General features: G+C 38.9%; 4 protein-coding genes and 1 non-coding gene across 5 annotated transcripts; 4 read left to right on the top strand and 1 right to left on the bottom strand.

Moving 5' to 3' along the window:
• The first annotated feature begins 2,210 nt into the window (after positions 1-2,210).
• On the top strand, positions 2,211-2,981 carry LOC106442678. The gene has a single exon (XM_013884336.1). It carries the CDS (start codon positions 2,211-2,213, stop codon positions 2,979-2,981), a length of 771 nt encoding a protein of 256 aa, XP_013739790.1.
• Positions 2,982-8,883: 5,902 nt separating this feature from the next.
• On the bottom strand, positions 8,884-10,089 carry LOC106442679. The gene is made up of 2 exons (XM_013884337.2): positions 9,541-10,089; positions 8,884-9,435 (listed from the first exon to the last, which is right to left on the bottom strand). The coding sequence occupies exons 1-2, from the start codon at positions 10,087-10,089 to the stop codon at positions 8,884-8,886; spliced, it is 1,101 nt and encodes a 366-aa protein (XP_013739791.2).
• Positions 10,090-15,022: 4,933 nt separating this feature from the next.
• LOC106440599 lies at positions 15,023-17,580 on the top strand. Its single transcript, XM_013882308.3, has 7 exons — positions 15,023-15,422; positions 15,717-15,803; positions 15,909-16,169; positions 16,255-16,419; positions 16,501-16,554; positions 16,724-16,870; positions 16,938-17,580. Exons 1-7 carry the CDS (start codon positions 15,249-15,251, stop codon positions 17,313-17,315), a joined length of 1,266 nt encoding a protein of 421 aa, XP_013737762.2. The 5' UTR covers positions 15,023-15,248; the 3' UTR covers positions 17,316-17,580.
• A 2,925-nt stretch (positions 17,581-20,505) lies between these two features.
• Positions 20,506-20,973, top strand: LOC106440600 (arabinogalactan protein 12). Its single transcript, XM_013882309.3, has one exon. It carries the CDS (start codon positions 20,610-20,612, stop codon positions 20,793-20,795), a length of 186 nt encoding a protein of 61 aa, XP_013737763.1. The 5' UTR covers positions 20,506-20,609; the 3' UTR covers positions 20,796-20,973.
• Positions 20,974-22,372: 1,399 nt separating this feature from the next.
• LOC125588210 lies at positions 22,373-22,460 on the top strand. Its single transcript, XR_007324600.1, has one exon. It is a non-coding gene; the product is annotated as a small nucleolar RNA U30 (small nucleolar RNA).
• Positions 22,461-23,995: the final 1,535 nt, after the last annotated feature.

Below are 23,995 nucleotides of genomic sequence, written 5' to 3'. Positions count from 1 at the left end.
AAAAAAGATAATAGAAATTTGTGTGAAGTTTACACTTGTATGAGTATGGTTAACTAAATGTAAGCTAAATATTTAATTTTGATCAATATACATAAACCAAGATTCATATCAATTACAACACCAAAGCATAACTAATGCTTATGTACTGTAAAATATCATTTTTATTCTATGTTTTCCAAATAAAATAGAAAAATGCATGTAAGCTCGAGTTTTTAAATGGTTCCCTTCCCTCGTCCAATAGCTTTCTCTTGCGCCTCACCATGGAAGCCCCCACTTTCGCCACAGTTAAAATCAGCCACTATGGCAAAGTCTTGAAGAACATAACGGATTGGCTTCCCCGCAAACAGCCACTAGATCTCAAATTCCTTCTCAGTTACCAACTGACGGCTATTCCATATGAGTAGAATACTTTAAAACAAACCTATGCAGTGTGAACAAACAAAGAAATTACAGGTTGCGGTCAATGGAATGGAAAACATCAGTCTATATACGTATGGTATAGCATACAAATATACTAGAATAGAAATCAGCAGACTACACAAAGCGGAAGGAAAATAAAGAGCCAGTGGCTTCGAAAATTGGATAACAGGTAACACGAGAACAAAAAACTAGGGAACAAGTGGATGTCTCACCGCAAAATGTTTTACACCGACAAATTGACTAATCAGAAGCAATCAAAAAATACTTACAAAAGCGAGCAAACATAAACACTTAATCAACCATCATCATTTGTTTTTCCCTATTTTACCAGACATGCAACAAAAGCGAAGTAGATCAAACCAGAGGAACAGCCGATTCGGCGAAAAACAACAATATATTTCAGCAGGTACAACAAACACGAACACTTAATCAACCATCATACTTGATTTCACCGATTTACTCAGATTCCAAGACAAAAAAAATTTAAGCCACAATCAGAACTTACAGTCTGTGTCATATTTCCCCTGATTCCCAATTCCGAGAAGCTGAGTCATCGTTATCATGGAATAAGTGATTTTGATCGGAGAGAAACACCATAAACGTTGGATGTGTATATGTGGTGGCCAAATCGTTGATGAAGACTATTATTCACCTTCAAAAACCAAAAGAAAGTAAGGTAAAAATGAGAGGATGTGAATAACATAAGAATGTGTGAATAACGTAGGGACACGAGTTGCTTTTCCACAATGAGTATTAATCATTGTTTTCTTTTTCTTTTTCAGGTTTTTCCGGTTATTACTGAGGGCAATATGTCAATATTGTATAAAAGAGAAAAAAGTGTATAGGTGTATTAGGGCATTTAGTCACACAATGAATTATTAATTGTTTGAAAATCATAGAGCCCAATTTTCCTTAATTTTTTTTAAATCTGATTTGTTTTACGAAAGTGAAGCTATATAAGTATCAGTTTTATTTATAGATTTAAATCTTATTTTTCACTTGTGAAAAAAAAACAAATACTCTTTTTCATTTATATAGTTTTTAAAGTTAAAGCCAAATATTTTCAAAAAATTGTTGTAAGAGTTTTTTTTTCTAAAGCAACAAAATATTACTGTAAGAATGTTTTTTTCTCATTTAATTTTTTAAGGCTACATCAAAAAAATTGTACATACTAAGTTCTAAAGTAAAATTTTGACAACTACAGTCCAACCAATTTCTCCTGGTATTTAGGACAGTTTATATAAATATAAGTAGCTAAATATTGTAATTAAGAAACCATATGTTTTTTTTTTGCTACTCCTATTCCTTTTTGTAAAAGACCCATTCAACGGCTTGAGTCTCCATAAATTAAGGAAATATAAAAGTGAACCGATATCACAAAACTGCAAATATCAAAACAAAGTGGAGCACCAAAAGTCAAAACCACTAGCACCGAGAGTTGAGTTCGTACGCAAATTGAATAAAGAAAGAGGAGATTCTTTTGTTGGATATGGTGTTCAGCAGCGCGGCAATAGTAGCTGTGGCTGACGTTTCTATAAGAATATGTCAACTAAATCTCCTATATTCTTGGATAGTTAGAGAATATCCCTACGATAGTGGAACAGATACTCAAACGTGATGTATATAACAATTGTATCGTGTACGTTTATGATCAAGGGAAATACATAAGATTTCATGGTATCAGAGCACAAAGCTCTTGAGACCTAATTTTCTCTCATCTTTCTATTCTTCGTCTTCAATACTTCTTCCTCTCTTACCTTCTTCATTTCTTTTCTTCTTCTTCACTTCAAATGGCAAACCAAGATCAAGAAAGGACCTTTGGGATCACAAATATAAAAACACATATCCCCATTGTTCTAGACTATGACGATCACAATTACGACGCCTGGCGTGAGCTCTTCCTCACTCACTGCTTAGCGTTCGACGTCCTAGGCCACATCGATGGAACCACCCTCCTTGCGAATGATGACGACACTGCCTGGAAGAAGCGTGACGGTCTGGTCAAGCTATGGCTGTATGGCACGCTGACTCAACCCCTATTCAAATCAACGTTTCAGACTGGAGGCTTAGCCCGTGACATATGGATACGCGTCGAGAATCAGTTCAGAATTAACAAGGAGTCTCGCGTAATCCAGCTGGACCATGACCTACGTACCACAGAGATAGGCGATCGCACAGTTCAAGAATACTGTCAAACCCTCAAAGGCATCGCCGATCTCTTAGCCAACCTTGACGCACCGGTAACAGATCGCACACTTGTGATGTATCTTCTCAATGGCCTAAATGAGAAGTATGACAACATCGTCAACGTCATCAGACACAAAGACCCCTTTCCATCCTTTGACTATGCGAAGTCTATGCTGTTAAACGAGGAAACCCGACTCAAGAAAGGCAACAAAGGAACTGTTCCCGCAGACACTCCGTCCTCATCAACAGTCCTTACGGCTTCAACAGACAAACAGCAAGCTCCGCATAAGTTCAACAACGGGAACCGGCGACAAAACAGCAGAGGACGCGGACGTGGTCGTAACTACCAGCAACGATCATGGAACAACAACTAGCCAAGTCAAAACGCAAACAACCAGTGGCCAATGCAATAATTTCCAGCGCCAATGATGCAATGGCCAGGCTATCCTTCACCATGGATGCAACAAACAAGAGGGATCCTTGGCTCTGCTCCTCAACGTCCTCCTCAAGCCCTCTTAACCGATACGCAGCTACAGCCAACAACTGACTTTGCTCAAGCATTCAACACAATGACTCTTGCCGATCCAGGAGCTGCAAATTGGTACATGGACTCTGGTGCTACAGCGCATCTAGCCTCATCGTCAGGTATTTTAAACTCTCCTCTTAAACCTTGCACCGGAAACGCAGTCACAGTAGGTAACGGTTCTCATATTCCAATTACTCTCTCTGGTTCAAGCTCTCTCTGTTCACTCTCTCGACCTCTTTCCTTGAACAATGTTTTTGTTACTCCTAACATTATCAAGAATCTAGTCTCTGTTCGTCGGTAAACTAATGATAACTGGTGTTCGGTCGAATTCGACCCTTTTGGTTTTTCTATAAAGGACCTCAACACCAGGAGGATTCTGCTCCGCAGTAACAGCATCGGAGAACTCTACTCCGTGCCCTGCCAAACAAATAAACCGACGACTTCAGCTTCTCCAACCGCTCTCGTTGTCGCAGATCCTTCTACTTGGCATAAGCGCCTAGGGCACGTTAACGATGCCTCTCTCAATTCTTTAATTTCTGCAAAATCTATTTCTTGTAATAAAAGGCAATTTCCAACTTGTTGTGAAGCTTGCCAAATGGGTAAACACTTAAAACTTCCTTTCTATGATTCAAATAAAACAGTTTCTTCTCTTTTTGAAATTGTTCATTCTGATATTTGGACCTCACCAATTTCAAGCATCAGTTGGTTCAAGTACTATGTTCTATTTTTGGATCATTTTTCACATTTCTTGTGGGTTTATCCTCTCAGATACAAATCCGAGGTCTTTTCTAAATTCACTCATTTCTCGGCATATGTCAAGACGCAATTCAAAACAACTATTCAATCATTCCAATGCGACAACGGAGGCGAGTTCAACAATGCCCAATTCCACAACTACTTCTCTTCAAATGGAATCGTTGCAAGATTTTCGTGTCCTCACACCTCTCAACAGAATGGCCGTTCTGAGAGAATGATACGAACAATCAACAACACCATTCGAACTCTCCTCTTTCAAGCGCGTCTGGCTCCAACATATTGGATAGAGGCCTTACACACCGCTGTTCATCTTCTCAACATTCTCCCTTCCTCTACCATTCAAAACAAAACACCTTACTCTCTCCTATACCAAAAAAAACCTACCTACTCCCACCTACGCACCTTCGGGTGCCTCTGCTTCCCAAACATAAACCACTCTCAACTTCATAAACTTGCTGCCCGCTCCACACCATGTGTCTTTCTTGGCTATCCTGCAAACCATAAAGGATATCGCTGCTTAGACCTCAAAACAAGAAAAATCATCATCTCCCGTCACGTCATTTTCGACGAGACCATTTTTCCCTCAGCCCAAACACATTCTACTCCAGCCAAAAACACTTATACCTTCCTTGAAAACACTGAAACTTCCCCTGTTTTCAAACAGATTCTTCAAAAACCGATGGTGCCGGCCCATTCTCTTTCTGGCCCGACCATACCGCCTGCTGTAAATCAGCCGGCTCCGGTCCACTCCTTACCTCCTCCAACACGTCATCCTATGACAACACGGAGTAGGGACGGAACCCGCAAACAAAAATCTGTTCTTTCCCTCCACACCACAGTTTCACCAATTCGAAATACCCACCTTCAAGCTCTTAAAGATCCGAACTGGAACCCTGCCATGACTGTAGAGTACGATGCATTGATTAAGAATGAGACGTTTAAATTGGTGCCTAAACCACCTGACACTAACATAGTTCGTTCCATGTGGTTGTATAAATACAAACTTGATGCAGATGGCAATCCAGTTCGCCACAAAGCTCGCCTCGTGGCTAATGGGAAGTCTCAGGAACAAGGGCTTGACTATGACGAAACCTTCAGCCCTGTGGTCAAGCCCGTAACGATACGTACCGTTCTTCATCTGGCCCTTCAACGCAACTGGGAAGTACATCATCTTGACGTCAAGAATGCCTTCCTCCATGGCACCCTCGACGAACCGGTTTACATGCATCAGCCGCCAGGTATGAAGAATGAAACAAACCCTCACCACGTCTGTAAGTTGGAGAAGGCACTCTATGGCCTCAAACAGGCTCCGAGGGCATGGAATGCTCGTTTCTCCTCTTTTGTTTCAGGTATCGGCTTCCAGAAGAGCAATAGTGATACATCTCTCTTCGTCTACGACAAAGGTGATCAGCAAGCTTTCCTCTTACTCTACGTCGACGACATTCTCATTACGGCTTCATCACCATCGTTAAGAAACAAGATCACTTCGCTCCTCAAACAAGAATTTGAGATGTCAGAAGAAGGCCTCCTCAAATATTTCCTCGGCATCAAAGTAGACTATAACACCAAAGGAATGATGCTCTCTCAATCAGGATACGCAAAAGAGATTCTAACACGTGCATCAATGGAGAACTGCAACCCCATCTCTACCCCTGTAGATCTAAAAGCAAAGCTCTCGAGTGACGAAGGTGCCCCAATCAACGACCCGACCTTGTACCGAAGCCTCGCAGGCGCTCTACAATACCTAACCCTGACTCGCCCAGACATCCAGTATGCAGTCCAGCAACTTTGTCTTTTCATGCATGATCCGCGAGTCCCTCATTTCCAAGCACTCAAAAGAGTGTTGCGCTATCTCCAAGGAACCCTCACGTATGGCCTACAACTCTACAGAAGCACTTCCTCAACGCTTACAGCGTATACTGATGCCGACTGGGCCGGGTGTCCAAACACACGCCGTTCGACATCAGGTTACTTCATCTTCCTCGGCGACAACCTGGTCTCCTGGTCATCAAAACGTCAACCCACAGTATCTCGGTCCAGCGCTGAAGCAGAGTACAAGGGAGTGGCGAATGCAGTTGCAGAAACGTGTTGGGTATGAAACCTCCTCCTGGAGCTCAAGTGTCCAATAAAAGCTGCGACACTAGTTTATTGTGACAACATTAGTGCTGTCTACCTATCCACCAATCCTGTGAAGCACCAACGAATGAAACATGTCGAAATAGATATACACTTTGTCTGTGAGAAAGTTGCGCTGGGCCAAGTGCGGGTGCTTCACGTTCCTTCGTCTTCACAATTCGCAGATATATTCACAAAAGGCTTACCAAGCTCACTCTTCAATGACTTTAAACACAGTCTATCCGTTCGAGCTCCCAACGATTAGACTGAGAGGGAGTATAAGAATATGTCAACTAAATCTCCTATATTCTTGGATAGTTAGAGAATAACCCTACGATAGTGGAACAGATACTCAAACGTGATGTATATAACAATTGTATCGTGTACGTTTATGATCAAGGGAAATACATAAGATTTCAGTTTCAACCAACGCGTGGCAGCGGTTGAGTAGGGTTCGGTCGTCGGAGATGTTGAATACTCAACAGCTTCTTGAGATGGCTTATTGCTTCCCGTATGGTCATCTCGTTCGCTGTCTATGGGAATTTATGTGTTTGTCCATACCTGATTCTTACGAGACTTTATCTTCTTCTGATAATGATGAGTACGACGATGATGATGATGATGGTGGTGATAAGTAATGCTTGGATTTGATCGTACTAATAGTTATGTTGATCATCATCATCATCTACCTTGGGTTTTGACTTTTGATCATGACTATTACCATTGCTCGCATTCATAGCAATTGCACCAGCTGACCTTTACTTTTTTTAGTTTCCGAGTCTTTTGGTACTCCTCTCTCTAGTGATTTAGAGTTACCATACCATCTTAATTTGTTTTGCTTTGACTTTCTGATTAATACTTTGTTGGAACATGTTCGAAGAGAGAGCAGGGCTTGTTTCTCTAAAGCTTTGTATCTTATTTCGGATTTGATGATCCAACAGAGAGAAGAGAACATCAGCCGCGGAAGTTCTGTGCATGCAATCGCCCGTTTCTCTCATTCCAGATCCAATAGAGCGTCGCTTGCCAGGAGAGAAGGGTGAGTAGCTTTGAAATTTTTTCACCAGTTAGAGTTTCCAATTGAGTCGCTGATTGATCCCATGATCTATGCAGTCTAATTCTACAACGATGAGAGACCAAAGACCAGAGTTCGAAACTGAAACTGCAGTCAAAATAGAGATGGTTTGGAGATTCACCATGAGAGTTACAGAGGAGACAGAGAGGATCAGTCTGGATGCCCCAACTAATCAATCGATCTCTGGTTGGACAACGGTTCTGCAGAACAAGCCAGGCATGGAAAGCGTGTCGCGGGATCTGATGCGGAAACCAAACGGATTTGGTCCATGGCTTGTCTAGAATCTGACCTTTAAGATGAGTATAGACCTCCCCTGTTCTGAATTTGTTATCTATTTTTCCCAGCAGCGTCCATTCATAGAAATCAGGGAGAGTGGTTAACTCTATTGTGGTGATGTAGGTATATAGTTGGATTATGGGATCTGATCTAGCCGGGGGTAAGTTCCAGTTGCCGTTCCTACAAAGAGAAGCGACAGTAGCATTGCTTGTTATACCTATTCTGGATCGAGAGGTTACCTGAAGATCGGCTATGATTCCAGGAGGAGCCCAATTGTGATGCCAAAAAAGAGCAGACCGTCCATTTTCCACCCTCAGTTTGATGAGAGGGAACACATCCGGTCTGAGCTTTATCAATTTGTTTACAAGCCACGAGAAAGACTGGCGTGGGTTTATGGTCCAGTAATTGTGGATTGAGCCGTTAAGGATGACCTCTTTGAACCAGGCAGCCCAAACCGAATCCTCTCTGAAAAAGAGCAACCAAATCAAGCGCAAGCAACAAGCCCTGTTCCAGGTAAGCATATCTTTAACTCCCAATCCCCCTTGTGCAGTTGTTAGTGTGACAGTTTCCCAAGATACTCTCGCAGAATGATGCCCTTCCAAGTTCCCTTTCCAAAGAAAGTGGTTACACATTGAGTTAATTTTTTTAATGCAGGCTTTGGGGAGAATGAAAGCTGAGCACCAGAAGGTATTGATTCCAGCTATCACCGTCTTTATGAGTAGTTGCCTTCCCGCAAATGACAGAGACTTTACTGACCAAGAGCCGAATCTCTTTTTTATTTGCTGGATCAGGGGTTGGCAGTTTGGCAGAGAGAGCTTTCTGGAGTTGAGAGGCACTCCCAGATAGCAAATGAGAGCGAGCCTTGATTCATTCCTGTGGAGGCTTGGATTACACTCGTCTCTTCCTCACTCAAACCCGAAGCAAAAAAACTTGTTTTTTGGAAACTAACAGCAAGACCCGATCGAAGCTCAAACTCTCGCAGTACCTGAAGAACATACTGAACTGAGGAGATTGATCCATCAATAAAGATGAGAAGATCATCTGCAAAAGAGAGGTGGGTGAGCTTTATTCCACTACACTTTGGATAGTATTTGATTTTACATTCCTCGGCCGCTTTGTTTAGCATAAGTGATAGATAGTACATGGCAATAACAAACAAATATGGCGAGAGGGGATTTCCCTGCTTGAGGCCACGCTTTTTTTTTTAAATAACCGTTTACTGTTCCATTATAGCCGATCATGAAGCTGGTGGTGCAGATGCAAGCCCTCAGCCGCTCTAGAAACTGACTCGGTAGATTCAGGCTTTTCAAACAAGTGAGGAGAAACTCCCAAGACAAGGTATCAAAAGCTTTTGCTATGTCTACCTTTATAGTGATACGCTTGGCGCCCTTGTTTTTATGGTATCCATTAACCAGTTCACTTGCCAGAACCGTATTCTCAGTGAGGAGTCTATCTTTAATGAATGCAGTTTGACAGGGGAGGATCAAGGCAGGCAAGATGGGTTTTAAACGGCTCACCAGCAGACGCGAAATCACTTTGTAAACCGTATTGAGGCACGAGATAGGGCGGTATTCTGTAACTCTAGATGCTCCTGGGAACTTTGGGACGAGAAGAGGATGGTGGCATTTGTCGTCGTTGGCAGGAACGAAGTCTCAAAAAATTGTTGAACTGAGCACACTACTTCTCCTCCTATGATCTCCCAAGATGCCTTGAAAAATCCCGAGGTAAGACCATCTGGTCCTGGCGCTTTGTTTGCGTTGAGCTTGAAAAAGTGACGCTTAATCTCTACCGCAGTTGGTGTTGATATCATTTGTTGCGCTTGATGTTCAGAGACTCTAAAAGGCGATAATTCTTGGAACCACTCAAGATGAGAATGAGTCACCGGGGGCTGGTAGTTAAGAGGGCCTAGAACCGATTGAAAGTGAGCGATCGCATACTGACTCATCTCCAGAGGATTAGTGATGAGTACATCTGTTGAGGTGAGGAACGCTCGTATAGCATTATAACTTGCTCTCACTTGGCAAATTCTATGAAAATAGGTTGTGTTTAGATCTCCTTCTCTAAGCCAGTTAATCCTAGACTTCTGCCTGAAATAGCACTCTTATATCTGTCTTAGGAATTGCCAGCGCTGATTTAGTTCTCTCTCCTTTCTGAAATTCTGAGACGTGGGCAATTGAAGGGCTTGTACCTGCACAATTTGAAGCAAACAGTAAGTTTCTTTCACTCTCTCCTGTATTTTTGAATAGTTATCTATGTTTAGAAGTTTCAAATCCTTTTTGATGAGTTTTAGCTTCCAACACAGGCCCGTTAGATTGCAGCAGAAGCCTCCGGCCTGAGCCCAAGCGTCCGCTATCAGCTGAGTGAACCCAGGACGTTTGGTTAAGTAGTTCTGAAACTTAAAGGGTTTAGTTCCGGCTTTAGGTAACTGATAGGCGAGGTCTGTTAGACAGGGTGTGTGGTCTGAGATGGAAGGTGGAAGGAAGGTGGCTATGGCGTGGGGATAGGTGGTGAGGACATTGTTGTTTACAAGCTGCCTGTCCAGTTTCTTTGCTATTGGTGAGTCAGGCTGGTTATTCTTCCAAGTGTGGTTGGGACCATTGAAACGCAGATCGAATAAACCAGTCTGAAGGAGGCAGTCTTGTAGAAGGTACATTTGGCTGTTTAGGGAGTTCGCAGTGGGTGAGGAGTGCTCCGCGTGATGTAAGATTTGGTTGAAATCTCCACCAATAAACCACATCTTGCTTTGTAAATCAAAAGCGGAGTGAAGTTGTAAGAGGTCAGTCCACAGATCATTTCTCTCTTCTGCAAGATTTGAGGCATACACTGCAGTATAGTAGAAGGGTTCTTTGTTGGGAAGAGTCAACAGGCAGGTTAGAGTTTGCCTGCTCTAATGAACAACCTGAAGCTTCAGAGGGTCCTTCCAGATTAGGATGATTCTGCCATCAGCATCTGAAAGGTGGTTCGAGACATAGTGCCAGCCAGAGCATAACGTGGCCATTAAGTGTAACAAAGAAAGTTCTTTTATATGAGATTCCAAGATAGCCCCGAAGAGCGGTTTACTAGTATGAAGCCAGTCTACAAAAATCCGATGTTTATCCGGGTCATTTAGACCACAGATGTTCCAAAAAAAAAGAGTTTTACACTCATTAAGAAGAAATAGGGGGATCCTCATTCATAGCATGAGAATCAAGGGACAAGAGCTTTTTAGGGCAGTTTGGGGAGGCAAAAATATCAGGGTGGGCTTTGGGAATTGGTGGAAGTGAAAGGGTAGGTTCATTTGGATTTGGTGGAAGAGAAAGGGTGGATTTAGAGGTATGAAGGATGAAAGGGTTTGGGCAAGTGTTTTGAGAAAGGTGAGGGGGCGACAGTGTTGGAGAGGAGCTGGAGCGCTTTAGAGAGGGACGAAGTGGGGGCTCTGGGGTGGAGGCTAAAATCAGCTGATTATTTAAATGCGCAGGAGAGAAATCAGTGGGCAGATTTATTAAAGCAGCAAATTGAGAGGAAGTTGAGATGGGGGGATTTAAAGGCTTGGACTGGAGGGGTTTTTGGACATAAACAGTAGATTTTTTTGTTTGGTTTTTAGGTGGCAAGGGACGAGGATTCTTTGAGGAAGAGGTGAAGGGAGTTTTTTGGAGGGGAGGAGCTGGATGGGTGGTTTTCTGAGGAGTTGGAAGGGGAGGGGGAGGAGGGGTATAGAGGAGACGGTTTCGGACAATATGCCCAAGCTCATGGTAATGGGAACAGGTTGGGGGGGTCCAGGGGTAAGTGACTTGGACTTCAACTACCTCACCGCTCTGGTGCTCAAATTCAACAACAGATGGGAGCGGCTTAGTCAGGTCGACTTCCACTTTCACATGGGAAACAGTGAGACTCACTAGGTTCCTAGTGAAATCATCAGTTTCTTTTGGTTCTCCAACCAAACCTGCAACTAAACTAACCCTTGATTGTAGCGCAGGTCGAGAGGAACGCCTATCAAGTGAGCCCAGATCCTTATTGCTTTCAGTGGAGGGGTAGACATCGAGTGCTCGGAACTCCATTGCGCGGTATGAAACATAGAATCTCCAACATACCAGATACATTTTTCAAGAATTTTTTGCCTCAGGTAATCACTAGGAATCCTAACCAGAGTAGATCGATTTAGTGGATTGTTGTGAATTTCTAACTTTTTACCTTTTCCCCACATGTGGTTGAAGACACTCTGGATCTGGTTAAATGGCGGCGGCTTACCATTGTAGTAGCAAACAATAAAATCCTTGTGTAACTCTGCACCTTTTTCAAAGACAACATCAGGAATAAGGACTCTTGGACGTCCTGTCTCTGAAATGGTAATAGGCGCAAGTCTTTGGAGGGTTTTATCTTCATAAGATCTCAACCTTTCTACAAGAGAGGGTGTTTGAGCTTGAGTGTGGGATTGGGGAAGAGGAAAGATAGGTAGTTTTTTTTTGCTTGCTTCAGTCTGGACAGAGGAAGGAGGGAAAATAGGAGAAGCGGCTTTGTTGGTAAGAAGGGGGGAGGACGATTTTGGTTTGTGGACAGAGAAGTCAATGGGGTTGGAGGTTGAAGGTGGAATAGTTTCAGGAGATAGGATGGTTTGAGGGATAGATCCAAAGAGGGGACCAGTTTGAGTTAGAGATAACAAATTTGATGTAAGACCTTTTTGAAGACCAGTTATGGTGGGGCAAGTTTTTTTGGCTGATTCTGGCTGTAGTGTCATAGTGACATCTAGAAGCACAGTCTCAGTAGTAGAAGAGGGAAGAACCAAAATTCATTTGAGATTAGGGTTTTGGCCTTAGATCTAGATTTGGATGGAGGAGAAGAGGATAGGGGAGGGTATTCATGAGGAGAAAGAGGGGTGGATGGGTCTGGGGGATCAGGAGGGAGGGACAGCGGAGGAGGGGGTTCACCAGCGGCGGACAGCGGAGGGCTCAGGGCGGAGGCTGAGCCAGGCAGCTTCCAGGGATTCTGCATTGGGAACAGAGTCAGAGAGATCGACTTTTTTAATTTTAACTGTGAAAATTAAATTATTTCTTTTTACAATTCGTAATTCTGTTCTGTTGTTAGTTGTTACCATAATTACATTGCATGGCATTTTTCATTACATATAGGAACACGTCAAAATTAGATTCGAGGCTCTTCTCTTGCTAATAATCATTCAACTAAAAATAATAATAAAGTGAAAAAGTCACATGTATCAATATGTTGCACCGAAGACAAAATGCACTTTTTTTTTTGACAAAATCATACAGAATTACTCATTCACACGATTCGTTTTATGAATACTATCATGCTAGGGAATAGAGATCGTTGGATCTATTCATCGTTTGAAAGATTTTTACGTGAAAGAAGATAATCTTAAGCAATTTGAAAAGATTCGCATTATGAACACAATAATGGAGCGCCATTAAACAAGAATATATAAATAAACAAAGAGGATGCGATAAGAAAAGCCTGGGGCTCCACGTCCTTATCGTATAGTCACGAGTCATGAACGTCATGTCACTATTATGAAAATCTTCTACGTGCTTTTCTCCTACTCTCATCATAACTCTCCTGTGCCTTTTATGGATTATACATGTTTAGGTAGCCTTTAGCTTTACCGAAAATTCCGGACTATAAATCTTGACCGTATGTAGTCCTCAAATATAAAACAAATTATATGTGATTATGTGAATGAACCATAGAGTTTGATCTTACCAGACTTATCATGGACATTGTGTTATGTGTAATGTATGTGGTGATTTATATATAGTTGTAAAATGGAAAATAGATGTTCTGGGTGCCTTCCTAATGGCGTTTTGTTCAATTAATGTGGTTGCTTAAATTAATTACTTTGTCCACTGTATGTATAGTTTCTTAAACAGTACTTAAATTCACTGAATGATTAAATTCACCTCACCATTTATAACCAACCAAAATACCTTGTATGGTTAATTAAAAAATGTAATAAAATTAAAAAATAAATGGTTGAGAAAAACAACACTGACGTTAAAACCGTCTGCAAAACCCGAAACTCTAAAAATCAAAAATCTAAACCCTAAACCTAAAACCTAAAATTTAAACCCCAAATCGTAAACTTAAAACCAAAATTTTAAATCCTAAACTCTAAACTCAAAATCCTAAACCAACCCTAAGCTCTAAATCTAAAATCCTAAACCATAAACATAAAACTCTAACTCTAAATTCTAAATCAACTCTAAACCCAAAACACAACTTTAAATTAAACCCTAAACCCATCACTTGTTCAGAGTTCGGGTTTATAGTTTAGAGTTTTGGGTTTAGGGTTTATGATTTAAAGTTTAGAGTTTAGGGTTTATGATTGATGGCTTAGGGTTTATGGTTTGGAGTTTTGAGTTTAGAGTTTAGGATTTTGGGTTTAGAATTTATGGTTTAGGTTTAGGAATTATGATTTAGAGTTTACGATTTGAGGTTTAAGGTTTAGATTTTAGATTTTTAGAATTTCGGGTTTCGTAGACAGCGTTAACGTTAGTGTTTTTTCTTAGCCATTTAAAAAAAAAATATTGTCTTTTTTAACTAATCATATATAGCACTTTGGTTAGTTATAAAAAGTGAGGTGATTGTTAGTTTCTTATCGTTTAACTGTATTGATTCGACCAGCTCTAGCAATCTTTACCCTTCAATAGAGAGGATGTTTTTGAAGAAAGAGAGCATGGTCTTATGTTCCACAACCACAAGAGGTTTCATTGGTTCTATTCCATCCCAACTAAGGGAGGCGGGAAAAAGCTTTAATAATGTCGCTAATCACCGTATAGGGAGGCGGGAAAATAACTAAAGATTATATATTTATTCGTCCCAATTAAAATCTCAAAGAAAGATAATGACAGTTAGAACCTGAACATTTTATCTGTTAAATTTGATTCGATTCGTTATTCATTTCGATTCAAAAATTTCGGATATTCTTAAATCTTCGAAGCAAAACAAATACTAAAAATCAATATCCATTAAAATCAAAGCAAATCACAAATATTAAAATTTTGGGAAACAGATATCCGATCCGATCCGGTAATATATAAATACATATATATCTTTATTATATTTAAAGTTTTAAATGCATAAAATTATATAATTGTTATTCTAACATATGATTTGACAAATTTTATTCACATTATTATATATATAAAAATAATACATAAAAGAAAATGAATAAATTATAAAAAAAAAATGAATAAATTTATGACAATTATAATTTTTTCTTAAGTTTTGTCTTATTATAATTGTTAACTAGGTTTAAGAAATTTATAAAATACGTAGATTCACTATTTTTTAAAAAAAATTATCTTATATATATGCAAAAAAATATTTTACGAAACAAATTTGTATCAAATTTTTAAGATTATTTGCATTAATCAAAACATATGAGATATCCGTAAATATTCGTAAATATCCGTAAATATCTATTTATTTTTCAGATATCCGTTTTTTCGAATACCCGTATTTTTCCGAATCAAAGCAAATCGAAATATTAGATATTCGTGGCATACGAATCAAATCATAAATAGCTTCAAAAATCCGGATATCTGATCCGTGTCGAGGCTTAATGACAGCTAACGATGACAATTAATTAAAAATATTAGATGGGACCCATGGGACAAGAAAAAGTGAAGTGGAGAAGAGAGAGAGAGAGAGACCTTCCACTTTTTACTCTCTCACTCAAAGCGGAGTTTAAGAAAGTTAAGATTTTTGCAAGTGTGGTTGGATTTTAGCGACAAGAAGAAAACCAGACACACCTTCTCACGGACGGAACAATTTATCAATTGTCTTGTTTGAACATCTTCTAGTTAGTGTTCTTTTCATTGAGGGCTCTTAAGATATATTCTTGTACTCTAGCCTTCCTTAGTGTGTGTGTGTGTGTGAAAGTTTCCGAGCTATATTGCGACAATGGTAGCGGTGCATTTTAGCTTTGTGAAGTTGAACAGAGGTTTACTAGTGTGTTTATGGCTATTTGGTACGATATCGCTATCCTGCGCAGCGAGGTATGGCGCGTCAAGGCAGAAGCTAGAGGTGAAGAAGCACTTGAATAGGCTGAACAAACCTGCTGTTAAGACCATTCAGGTTCAAAAAGACTCTCTCTTTTCCTCACTAGTCTGTGTTTGATTGCAAAATGAAAGATTCGTGCTTTCTCTCTTCTGCTGAATGATGATTTGAGTAACTTTATGTCATGCTAATGACCACAATAATCAATGGTTTTCTCATTATGTGGCTAAACCACACTAGTTTAGCTACTACTAATCTCAAGATATTTTATTCTTGCACAATTTCAAGTGACATAGAGAGTATTAGTGTGAACTTTACTTTGTTTGATTTAAGTTTTTTTCAACTTTTTTCTTCTTCTTTGTGGTTAAACAGAGTCCAGATGGAGATATAATCGACTGTGTTCCTATCTCAAAGCAGCCAGCTTTCGACCACCCTTTCCTCAAAGACCACAAGATTCAGGTTCACAGAAACAAAATTTCACTAATGATGTTTTTCTTTCTTTCTTTGAATGCTTTCTTCTAATGCTGATTTTTTTTTTTTTTTTTGGTTACTTGTTGTGTTCAGATGAGGCCTAGTTACCATCCTGAAGGACTCTTTGATGACAACAAAGCATCTGCAAAGCCAAAGGAGACGAAAGAAACTCACATCCCTCAGTTATGGCATCGGTACGGTAAATGTTCTGAAGGAACCATTCCGATGAGGAGGACAAAAGAGGATGATGTGTTGAGAGCAAGTTCTGTTAAAAGATACGGCAAGAAGAAACACAAAACTGTTCCCATTCCTAAATCTGCTGAACCTGACCTCATCAACCAAAATGGTCATCAGGTGAGAGTTGTAGTAATCATTTGTTTCGTATAGCTTTGTTTGCTCTCCTGAGGCTAATTTTCTTGTACCTTGGTTTGATTCTTAGCACGCCATAGCTTATGTGGAAGGAGATAAGTACTATGGAGCTAAAGCGACTTTGAATGTGTGGGAGCCAAAGATACAGCACGCAAACGAGTTCAGCTTGTCACAGATATGGCTTTTGGGTGGTTCCTTTGGACAAGATCTTAACAGCATTGAAGCTGGTTGGCAGGTAAGAGACTTTTGTCATGACTTGGAGATGATGCAAAGATGACTTTGTGTATGATTGAGTTGTTTTGGATTTGTATCACAGGTGAGCCCGGATCTATATGGAGACAATAATACAAGACTCTTCACTTACTGGACTGTAAGATTTTTTCAAAACTCCCACTGAATTAAATTATGTATAATCAAAATGTTCAAAAAATCGTTAGGAGGCAATTAGATGCTTGATAGGAGATTATTGTTTAGAACCGATTTTTAGAACTCTTTTTATAATAATATACAATGATGTTTGTATCATTTTTGTCTTGCAGAGTGATGCCTACCAAGCTACTGGTTGCTACAACCTTCTCTGCTCAGGCTTCATTCAAATCAACAGTGACATAGCAATGGGAGCAAGCATCTCACCAGTCTCTGGATACCGTAACTCTCAGTATGATATCAGTATCCTAATCTGGAAGGTACTTATATGTCACACCTCAAACCTCTTATGCTCTAAAACAAAAACTGAAACTTAACTTGTCTCAGGATCCAAAGGAGGGACATTGGTGGATGCAGTTCGGTAACGGGTATGTTTTAGGGTACTGGCCATCGTTTCTCTTCTCTTACCTTACAGAGAGTGCGTCAATGATCGAGTGGGGAGGAGAGGTTGTGAACTCGCAGTCAGGTGGCCACCACACTTGGACGCAAATGGGAAGTGGGCACTTTCCGGAAGAAGGTTTCAGCAAAGCGAGTTACTTTAGGAACATACAAGTGGTCGATAGTTCTAATAACCTTAAAGCACCGAAGAGGATGGGAACGTTCACGGAGAAATCTAACTGTTATGATGTTCAAACGGGAAGTAATGATGATTGGGGACATTTCTTTTACTATGGTGGTCCTGGTAAGAACAAGAACTGTCCATAACGGTGGCGTGCATAGTGTGTACTCAGCTTTATGTTTCTTTCAGTCTTTGTAATATTTCATCCTCCTTGTGTAGTAATGGCTGTAGTGAAAAAAAAACAAAACTCAGTTAGTGATGATGTATTGTGTAAGCTCTCCTTAGGTGATGGAAAGTTTTTGATGTTTGTCTTATTTTTAACTTTGTATTAAAGTGTCCATGTAAGTATGTAACTAGATGGGGGGAATGGGGAGTGAAGTTGTGGCTTAAGTAATATCACATTCTCTCTCACGCGTATGTCTAATATGTTCCCTCTTTGATCACTACTCTACCGTCCGGCTTTACATAGGTATAATTGGAGATTAGCTTCCGCTTAACTAAACAATTGGTTGATTCTTCATTACAGAGCTTTGATCTTTCTCCAACTTCATACATCTAACTCTCTTCTCTGTACTCATTGCAACACAAAAATCTGACTCTTGACTTCTTTAGTTCAAGTCAGCACCACATACAAGGCTGTCTCCACCTTACACAGCCAACAAAAACGGGTGAGTTCAGTCAGACGCAACACGCAAACCATTTCTCTGGAAAAAACAACGAAGAAAGAAATGTCACTTGTTTTGCTAATATGGTTGTGGATTTTACCTAGCTAAAGCACTAAGAGTATAAGACGATGGATCCTTTTAGAAGTGACTCACTACTGTGGATGAGTTAACAGTACTTTTCACTTGCGTGCCGTTTTTTTATGTGCATGCGTTGACTGATGGATATTTCAAGATCAATGTAGCTACATCGACCACAACAATTAATCTTATGAGTTAATGTATCAAAGTGGCGGTTTTGAGTCCTCACACGCCATCATAGTAGTAGTAGTTCACAGTTTTCTGTTTTCTTGCAGCAGTATAACTATGTGATTTTCAGTTTTCAACTACTCTATTGTGACGGTTCAAGTGGCAGTCTGGCAGACGGTGCTGATTTTTAACGGTTGCACCACAAAGAGGAAGCAAACTTACGTACGCAGAGTCCACTTTTGCACATTATGAGCTATGGTAGCCACGCCGCGCAAAATCTTTTGGTTTAATCTTCCGTAAAGATTAAGGTTTGCCGTTAAGTTTATGCTTAGTAGTTTGTGTTTGAAATTACGAGCTAGTTCAGCTAAGTATCAAGATTATTTACGAGCTAGTTACTTACTTTAATTACTGTGGGTACTTATTTCAGCCTCTTGAAAAAAAAAACCGTAACGTAAACATGCATGGAAATAGATAGCAAATATGTGAAGATTTCAAACAAGGAACTGTAAATAGGTTGTATAAACACGAGAGCCGAAAAAAGCAATTGAATTCAAACTCCAACACAACTTTCGATTTTCAAAATAAAAGTGTACGAAATCATTGTTGTCAATCTAGCATTGGTCGCTAAAGGTTTACATTTGAAACTTTAACCGAATGAAAAGGATATAAAAAAGCCTAATTGTTTGTGGAATTATGTATAAAGCATATATGTCAACTATGGTTTTCACAATATTAAAAGTATTTAATAACTGACTTTTCTAACGATTAATTTTCTATGTTAGTTAATTTTTGATTGATATAGCTCGGATTGTTTGCTTCCCAGAGACTAATCCAAGTATATATATGTTTATTGACTTTGGTTAATATGAAGTACATATATATATATATATATATAAATATAGAAGATCTTTTTCATTAATAAAAACTAGAAAACCAATATTCATGAAATGTATGAAGTACACATCTATATAGGTATGCCCTTTCACAAAAAAATACCTATATAGATTTCATGAGTATTATTTATATATGTTTTGTTATGCAAAATGAAAAAGAACAACTCATATTGTTTGGGAACTGAGGAGAAAACAACAATTAGTTCCATAAGTTGGGGCCACATTGTAGCGAAACCACATGCTTACAATAATGCATGTTCGGTGTTCAAGCTTTCCGGCTATTAGTTGTCCAAAAAAAAAGGCTTTCCGGCTTAGTTTTATTTATCGTATAGTGAAAACAAATAGTATAAAACAGTACATTAATATGATTTAAAAAAATTAATGGCCGACATTAGAAGAAATTAAACCGGTGTGGTTGGGAAAGAGGGTGGTTGGTCATTTTCATAGTTTGGTATGATATGAAAATGTGAACGTTGGAAAAAGCATTATCAATAGTTTAAGTTATTTAGTTACGCAATCACCTTAAGAGTTAAGTTCTGTCAGAAGTTACAAAATTCACAAAAGATGTTATAACTAATTAAGTTAAGTCCCAATCTTTTAAGCTCTTGAATTTCATCTTAATCTAGGTAATGCGTGTTCCCACTTCACACGCTATCTTCAGATTCACGAATAATGAGTCAAAATAAGGATACGCAGTCTTAATTAAACTTCTCTTTTTATTAGAACAAGCCAATTGTTAAACGTGGAGACCATACATATATTATTATAACCTGAAGCTCGATACAATGAATATGAAATGTCATATAGACTGATAAAAGTAATGAATAAAAATGGAAAATGCAGTAGATATGTTTCGAACGTCTATAGAGTTTACCATCTGTAATCTGTATATTGACCATATTATGAAAAATCGAATTTCAATCAAGATGAATGTCAAAGACATCTTCTAGAACCTAAAACCTCTAGATAAATCATCCACACTAAGGTATCTAAAGAAAGAACAGAATATGAAACTTTAATAATGAATGAGTGGTGAGGTTGTAAAGAAAGAACAGAGTGGTTGAGAAAGACAACAACATCGTTTGGGCCAAGCTACAGCCAATCTCTGCCAGCTGTTCAAAATCTTTGGACAACCTGTTTTGTTTCTTTCTTATGTACGAATAGTATAATTTACATTCACATTTACATATCAAAAATATTATTTTCAAAATATTTATATGCTAAGTGCTTATTGAGTTGTATATTTAATTCACTGGGGCTACATTTCAAAGAGCTAGCAACAATCTTTATGCAAACTAGTTAGGATTATTTACAGAAACTAATGTAAATATAATTGAAATATTTCTTTCATACATCGATTGTAGACGAGTACGTATTGTTTTTTTCTTCTATAGAGCTGATATTTTCATTGCTGCAATTCAGATACCTTTTTCTTTACTAAAAAGTTACGTAAAATATGTAATAAACTATTTCACAGATAGCCCCGTCTCTAGGAATCAACATTCCCGCATTTGGCTTATAAATACTCTTTCAAAACCACAAGGCCACCCACCACAACTTCATCAACGTACCAAAAACAAAACCGATCCAAAACAATCTCTTGACTAAGTTTCTTCAAAGTACAAAAAAAGGAGAGATGGAGTCAATGAAGATGAAGCTTATGGTGGTGTTGATGGTGGCTATTGTGGCTTTCTCAGCCGTAGGAAAGGCGGCGGCTCAGACGACAGAGTCTCCAGCTCCAAGTCCTACTTCTGATGCCACTATGTTCGTCCCGGCATTGTTTGCATCTGTTGTTGCTTTGGCATCTGGGTTTCTCTTCTAAACCGATCTCTACATACCATAGAGTTAGGTTTGATACTTTGTTTTACCTTTACTTCTGTTTATTTTTATAGTATGAGTTCTTTTGTTATTGCTTCTAATATTTGGACAATTATATATTATTGGGTTTTGATGTAATTGCATGAGTGTTTGTGTTTATATATGTTTCGTAATTATTACTACATATATGCTTATGGGATCCACAAAGTCCGCACAAATGATAATAGTAACCGACCTCACATCTTCGAGTGGTATGATCAATGATGCGATATGAGCCGTGAAACTATGGATGCTTTGGGTACCGTTGAAATGTGTGGTTATTATCATATATCATGTTTATGGCCTCGGAGTTTACCCAATGATATTCTAGCGGAATAACTTTTCAGAACAGAATATAACAAATAATCTCCCAACGGTGGCAACAACGAGAGGGATCTCTTTGCAACCTTAAATGCATCAAACTTTACAATTAAACTCAAAAATGAGAGTAAATGTAAATCTTACAAAAAAAGAAACTGGTCAATACTGATTTTCATATAACTAGCTAAAAGTTGAAACGCAATCTAATTTTAGCGTCAAAGACCTATCGGATTAACTTTACACTACCTAAGTTTCAGACCAACCTGACACAAACTACCAACTAAGTAGCTAAGTTATATTCGGAGTATGGGATGGTAGCAGACACTAGCATGTTAAGCCATATGGGATGGTATTAGTTTTTTTTTTAAAGTTCATGCTTGTGGCTTCGAGGAATGCCCTGAAAGGCTTTTGTTAGTGGCCGCTACTTTTTTTTTGGTGTGATCAATAATATTCTGCGTGTGTTTCCTCCTTTCCAAAATGTTCTCCATGTTCAAAAAATTATTTTATCAATATTCAACTTTACGGCCTGCGAACGAAAAGAAAAGTGGATGATGACACAGAGTGTTGATGGAAGGAAACCAATCCTATTAAGCAAAAGCTAAATATGAATACAACTTTTCTTGATTGGCTGAATATAACTTACCTCATAAGAAATCACGAGCAGCTATTGACCTATCTAGGTCTCAATTATTTGCTCTCTTTTTGTTTTCGGTACAAATTGTATAAACAAATATCCTTTTTTCTCTAGAGATAAAAACCAAAATTGTAAACCTAATTTGTTCTGCGCGTTTGCAAACGCAAATAACTTTGATTTGAGTAATCATCTAAAAGTACAGTTGTGCTTTTCTTTGTTGTTTTGCCGAGTTTCAGTACCACGTTAGCGGGGATGCAAATGTAATCTACAAGTTACAACTTATGTTTGTGTCCCAATCGTACATGTTAACATTCATCTCAAGATTGTTAGTTATGTGATGTCTTAAAGCAGAATCTTGTCTTTTGTGTGTGGAGCAGCGAAAGCCTATAGGCCTGACGTTAACTATCACAAAATAATGGGCCCAAACAAAGTAATAAGGCCCATTAACATCGAGTAAACGCGTGGAAACCTAATGCGACACCTATAAATACGGTTAACCTCTACAAACCCTACATAATAGCTGCGTTTTCATCTTCTTTAGATTCAGTATGTTTTCTTGAATGTTTTGTTTTGAATAGCAAAGTTGGTGCAGTGATGATGGGTTTATGTAATCTCGTTAATCTGAATTTTTTCTTGAGGAGAAATACTTCCCAACCATTCATTCAAATCCTGAGCACCTTTTGTTTTTAAAGTGTTTTCATTGTTCTTGATTTTGCACATTCCACAGTTTTTGTTTTCCAGAAAATTTAGATTAAATCTTGAATTGGGGATCGCACATAGTTCTTCTTCAAAGCTTTTTAGATTCATTCTAGAAGTGCGGTTTTGAGGATTTTATTTGTGCGTATAATAAAGATCCTATCTGCTTGAGTAATCTCTGTTATTTGTTGACTATAGAGATACGCTCCAATGTTATAGGTTCACATTTATTCTTGCTGTATTTTTAGCTGATATCTCCATAGAGAACCTGTCACATAAAAACATTTAAACCTGCGGTTTCTTGAACCAAACCGAACAGCAAGTTTGACTATATATATTACCAAGATAGTGTAGTAGCGTCAATGGGATAGTGTATGAGCGTCAATGGGGCTTATAAGTTTTAACTCTAAAAACAAAAATTAACATGAGATCTTCTCAAGAAATATTAATTAAAGTGTCAATAGCACGGTCTTGAATCTATCTCTAGCAATTAACTTAATGAAATTGCTTAAAATTACTAATGTACAAGTGCCATTGATCATGGACCAGTTAGTGATTTCGATTGTTCTTGAATGACTCTTTATCAGTGGAGCGTGTAGATGGAGAGACTCTTTTGACACAAAGTGGATACGGATGACCTACTTTTGTCTTTCATAGTTGTGCTACTATACCTGCATACCTTGAAGAATATGTTACCATATCACAAAAAAAATCTTACAAGAAAGTACTAAGCTGAATTGTAAAACAAGAAGATACACTTACAAAACTGTATTGAAGTGAAGTGCTTTGAGCAGAGAGGTCGGTCACTCAACACCCACGGTTTAGAAAAAAGACGAGCAAGAACTTGGAAAATATACTACTTATAAAAAACCTTGATTAGTTTCCTGCATTCAAGAACTTGAGCTCTTGCTTATAAGCAAACAGCAATTGAATCTAATGCTATCACTGACCAATACTCATCATCCAGCAAACTCAGGTAAAAGTACAGACCGCCTTGAGCTCTTAACTGCTCTCTTGAGTTTTGCGATGCGTGAGCCATCATATCACATAGGAGCAGCAATGCATATTGTTTTAGAGGAGAGTCAGACATGATGAAAAGCATCAGGTGTGGTATGATTCCGTTCTCAGCCGCGTGTTCTTGCCTCCTCTTGTTTATCTTGCACAGATTGAACAGTGCACTAATCTGATAAACAAGATTCCCATTCTTGAGCACAAGGTTGGGGATCAAATGTTTGATTGACGCCAAGCAATTTGAATCAGTGGATAAATGATTGGTGGACTCCAGTATCTAGAAAAAAAGGAAAGGCAGTGTAAGTTTCCTGAACAAAATGAAGCTTAACAATGTTTTCAAGTTACTTTTTAAGTTTTAACACGGTTGAACATCTGGAAAAGGCGACTAAGCTTTGGCTGCACATGACTCAAGTAAGGTTTTTTAGTTGGATATTGACTACTGTTGTTTTCTTATAGGGCCCTTTATCTTTTCTTTCTTGACGAATTCACCCCACTATTTATTT

Source organism: Brassica napus, chromosome C5 (assembly GCF_020379485.1).
Source record: "Brassica napus cultivar Da-Ae chromosome C5, Da-Ae, whole genome shotgun sequence".
In the NCBI taxonomy this organism is placed as follows: domain Eukaryota; kingdom Viridiplantae; phylum Streptophyta; class Magnoliopsida; order Brassicales; family Brassicaceae; genus Brassica; species Brassica napus.
The sequence above is the reverse complement of the archived record's forward strand: the minus strand, read 5'-3'. Positions and strand labels throughout refer to the sequence as shown.

Coding starts and splice junctions, on each gene's coding strand:
- LOC106442678 (XM_013884336.1), top strand. CDS start 2,211: ATGGCAAACCAAGATCAAGAAAGGACCTTTGGGATCACAAATATAAAA.
- LOC106440599 (XM_013882308.3), top strand. CDS start 15,249: ATGGTAGCGGTGCATTTTAGCTTTGTGAAGTTGAACAGAGGTTTACTA. Junction 15,423..15,716: donor CTGCTGTTAAGACCATTCAG/GTTCAAAAAGAC, acceptor GTGGTTAAACAG/AGTCCAGATGGAGATATAAT. Junction 16,555..16,723: donor GACTCTTCACTTACTGGACT/GTAAGATTTTTT, acceptor TTTGTCTTGCAG/AGTGATGCCTACCAAGCTAC.
- LOC106442679 (XM_013884337.2), bottom strand. CDS start 10,089: ATGTGGTTTATTGGTGGAGATTTCAACCAAATCTTACATCACGCGGAG. Junction 9,436..9,540: donor GTTTGCTTCAAATTGTGCAG/GTACAAGCCCTT, acceptor TATTTCAGGCAG/AAGTCTAGGATTAACTGGCT.
- LOC106440600 (XM_013882309.3), top strand. CDS start 20,610: ATGGAGTCAATGAAGATGAAGCTTATGGTGGTGTTGATGGTGGCTATT.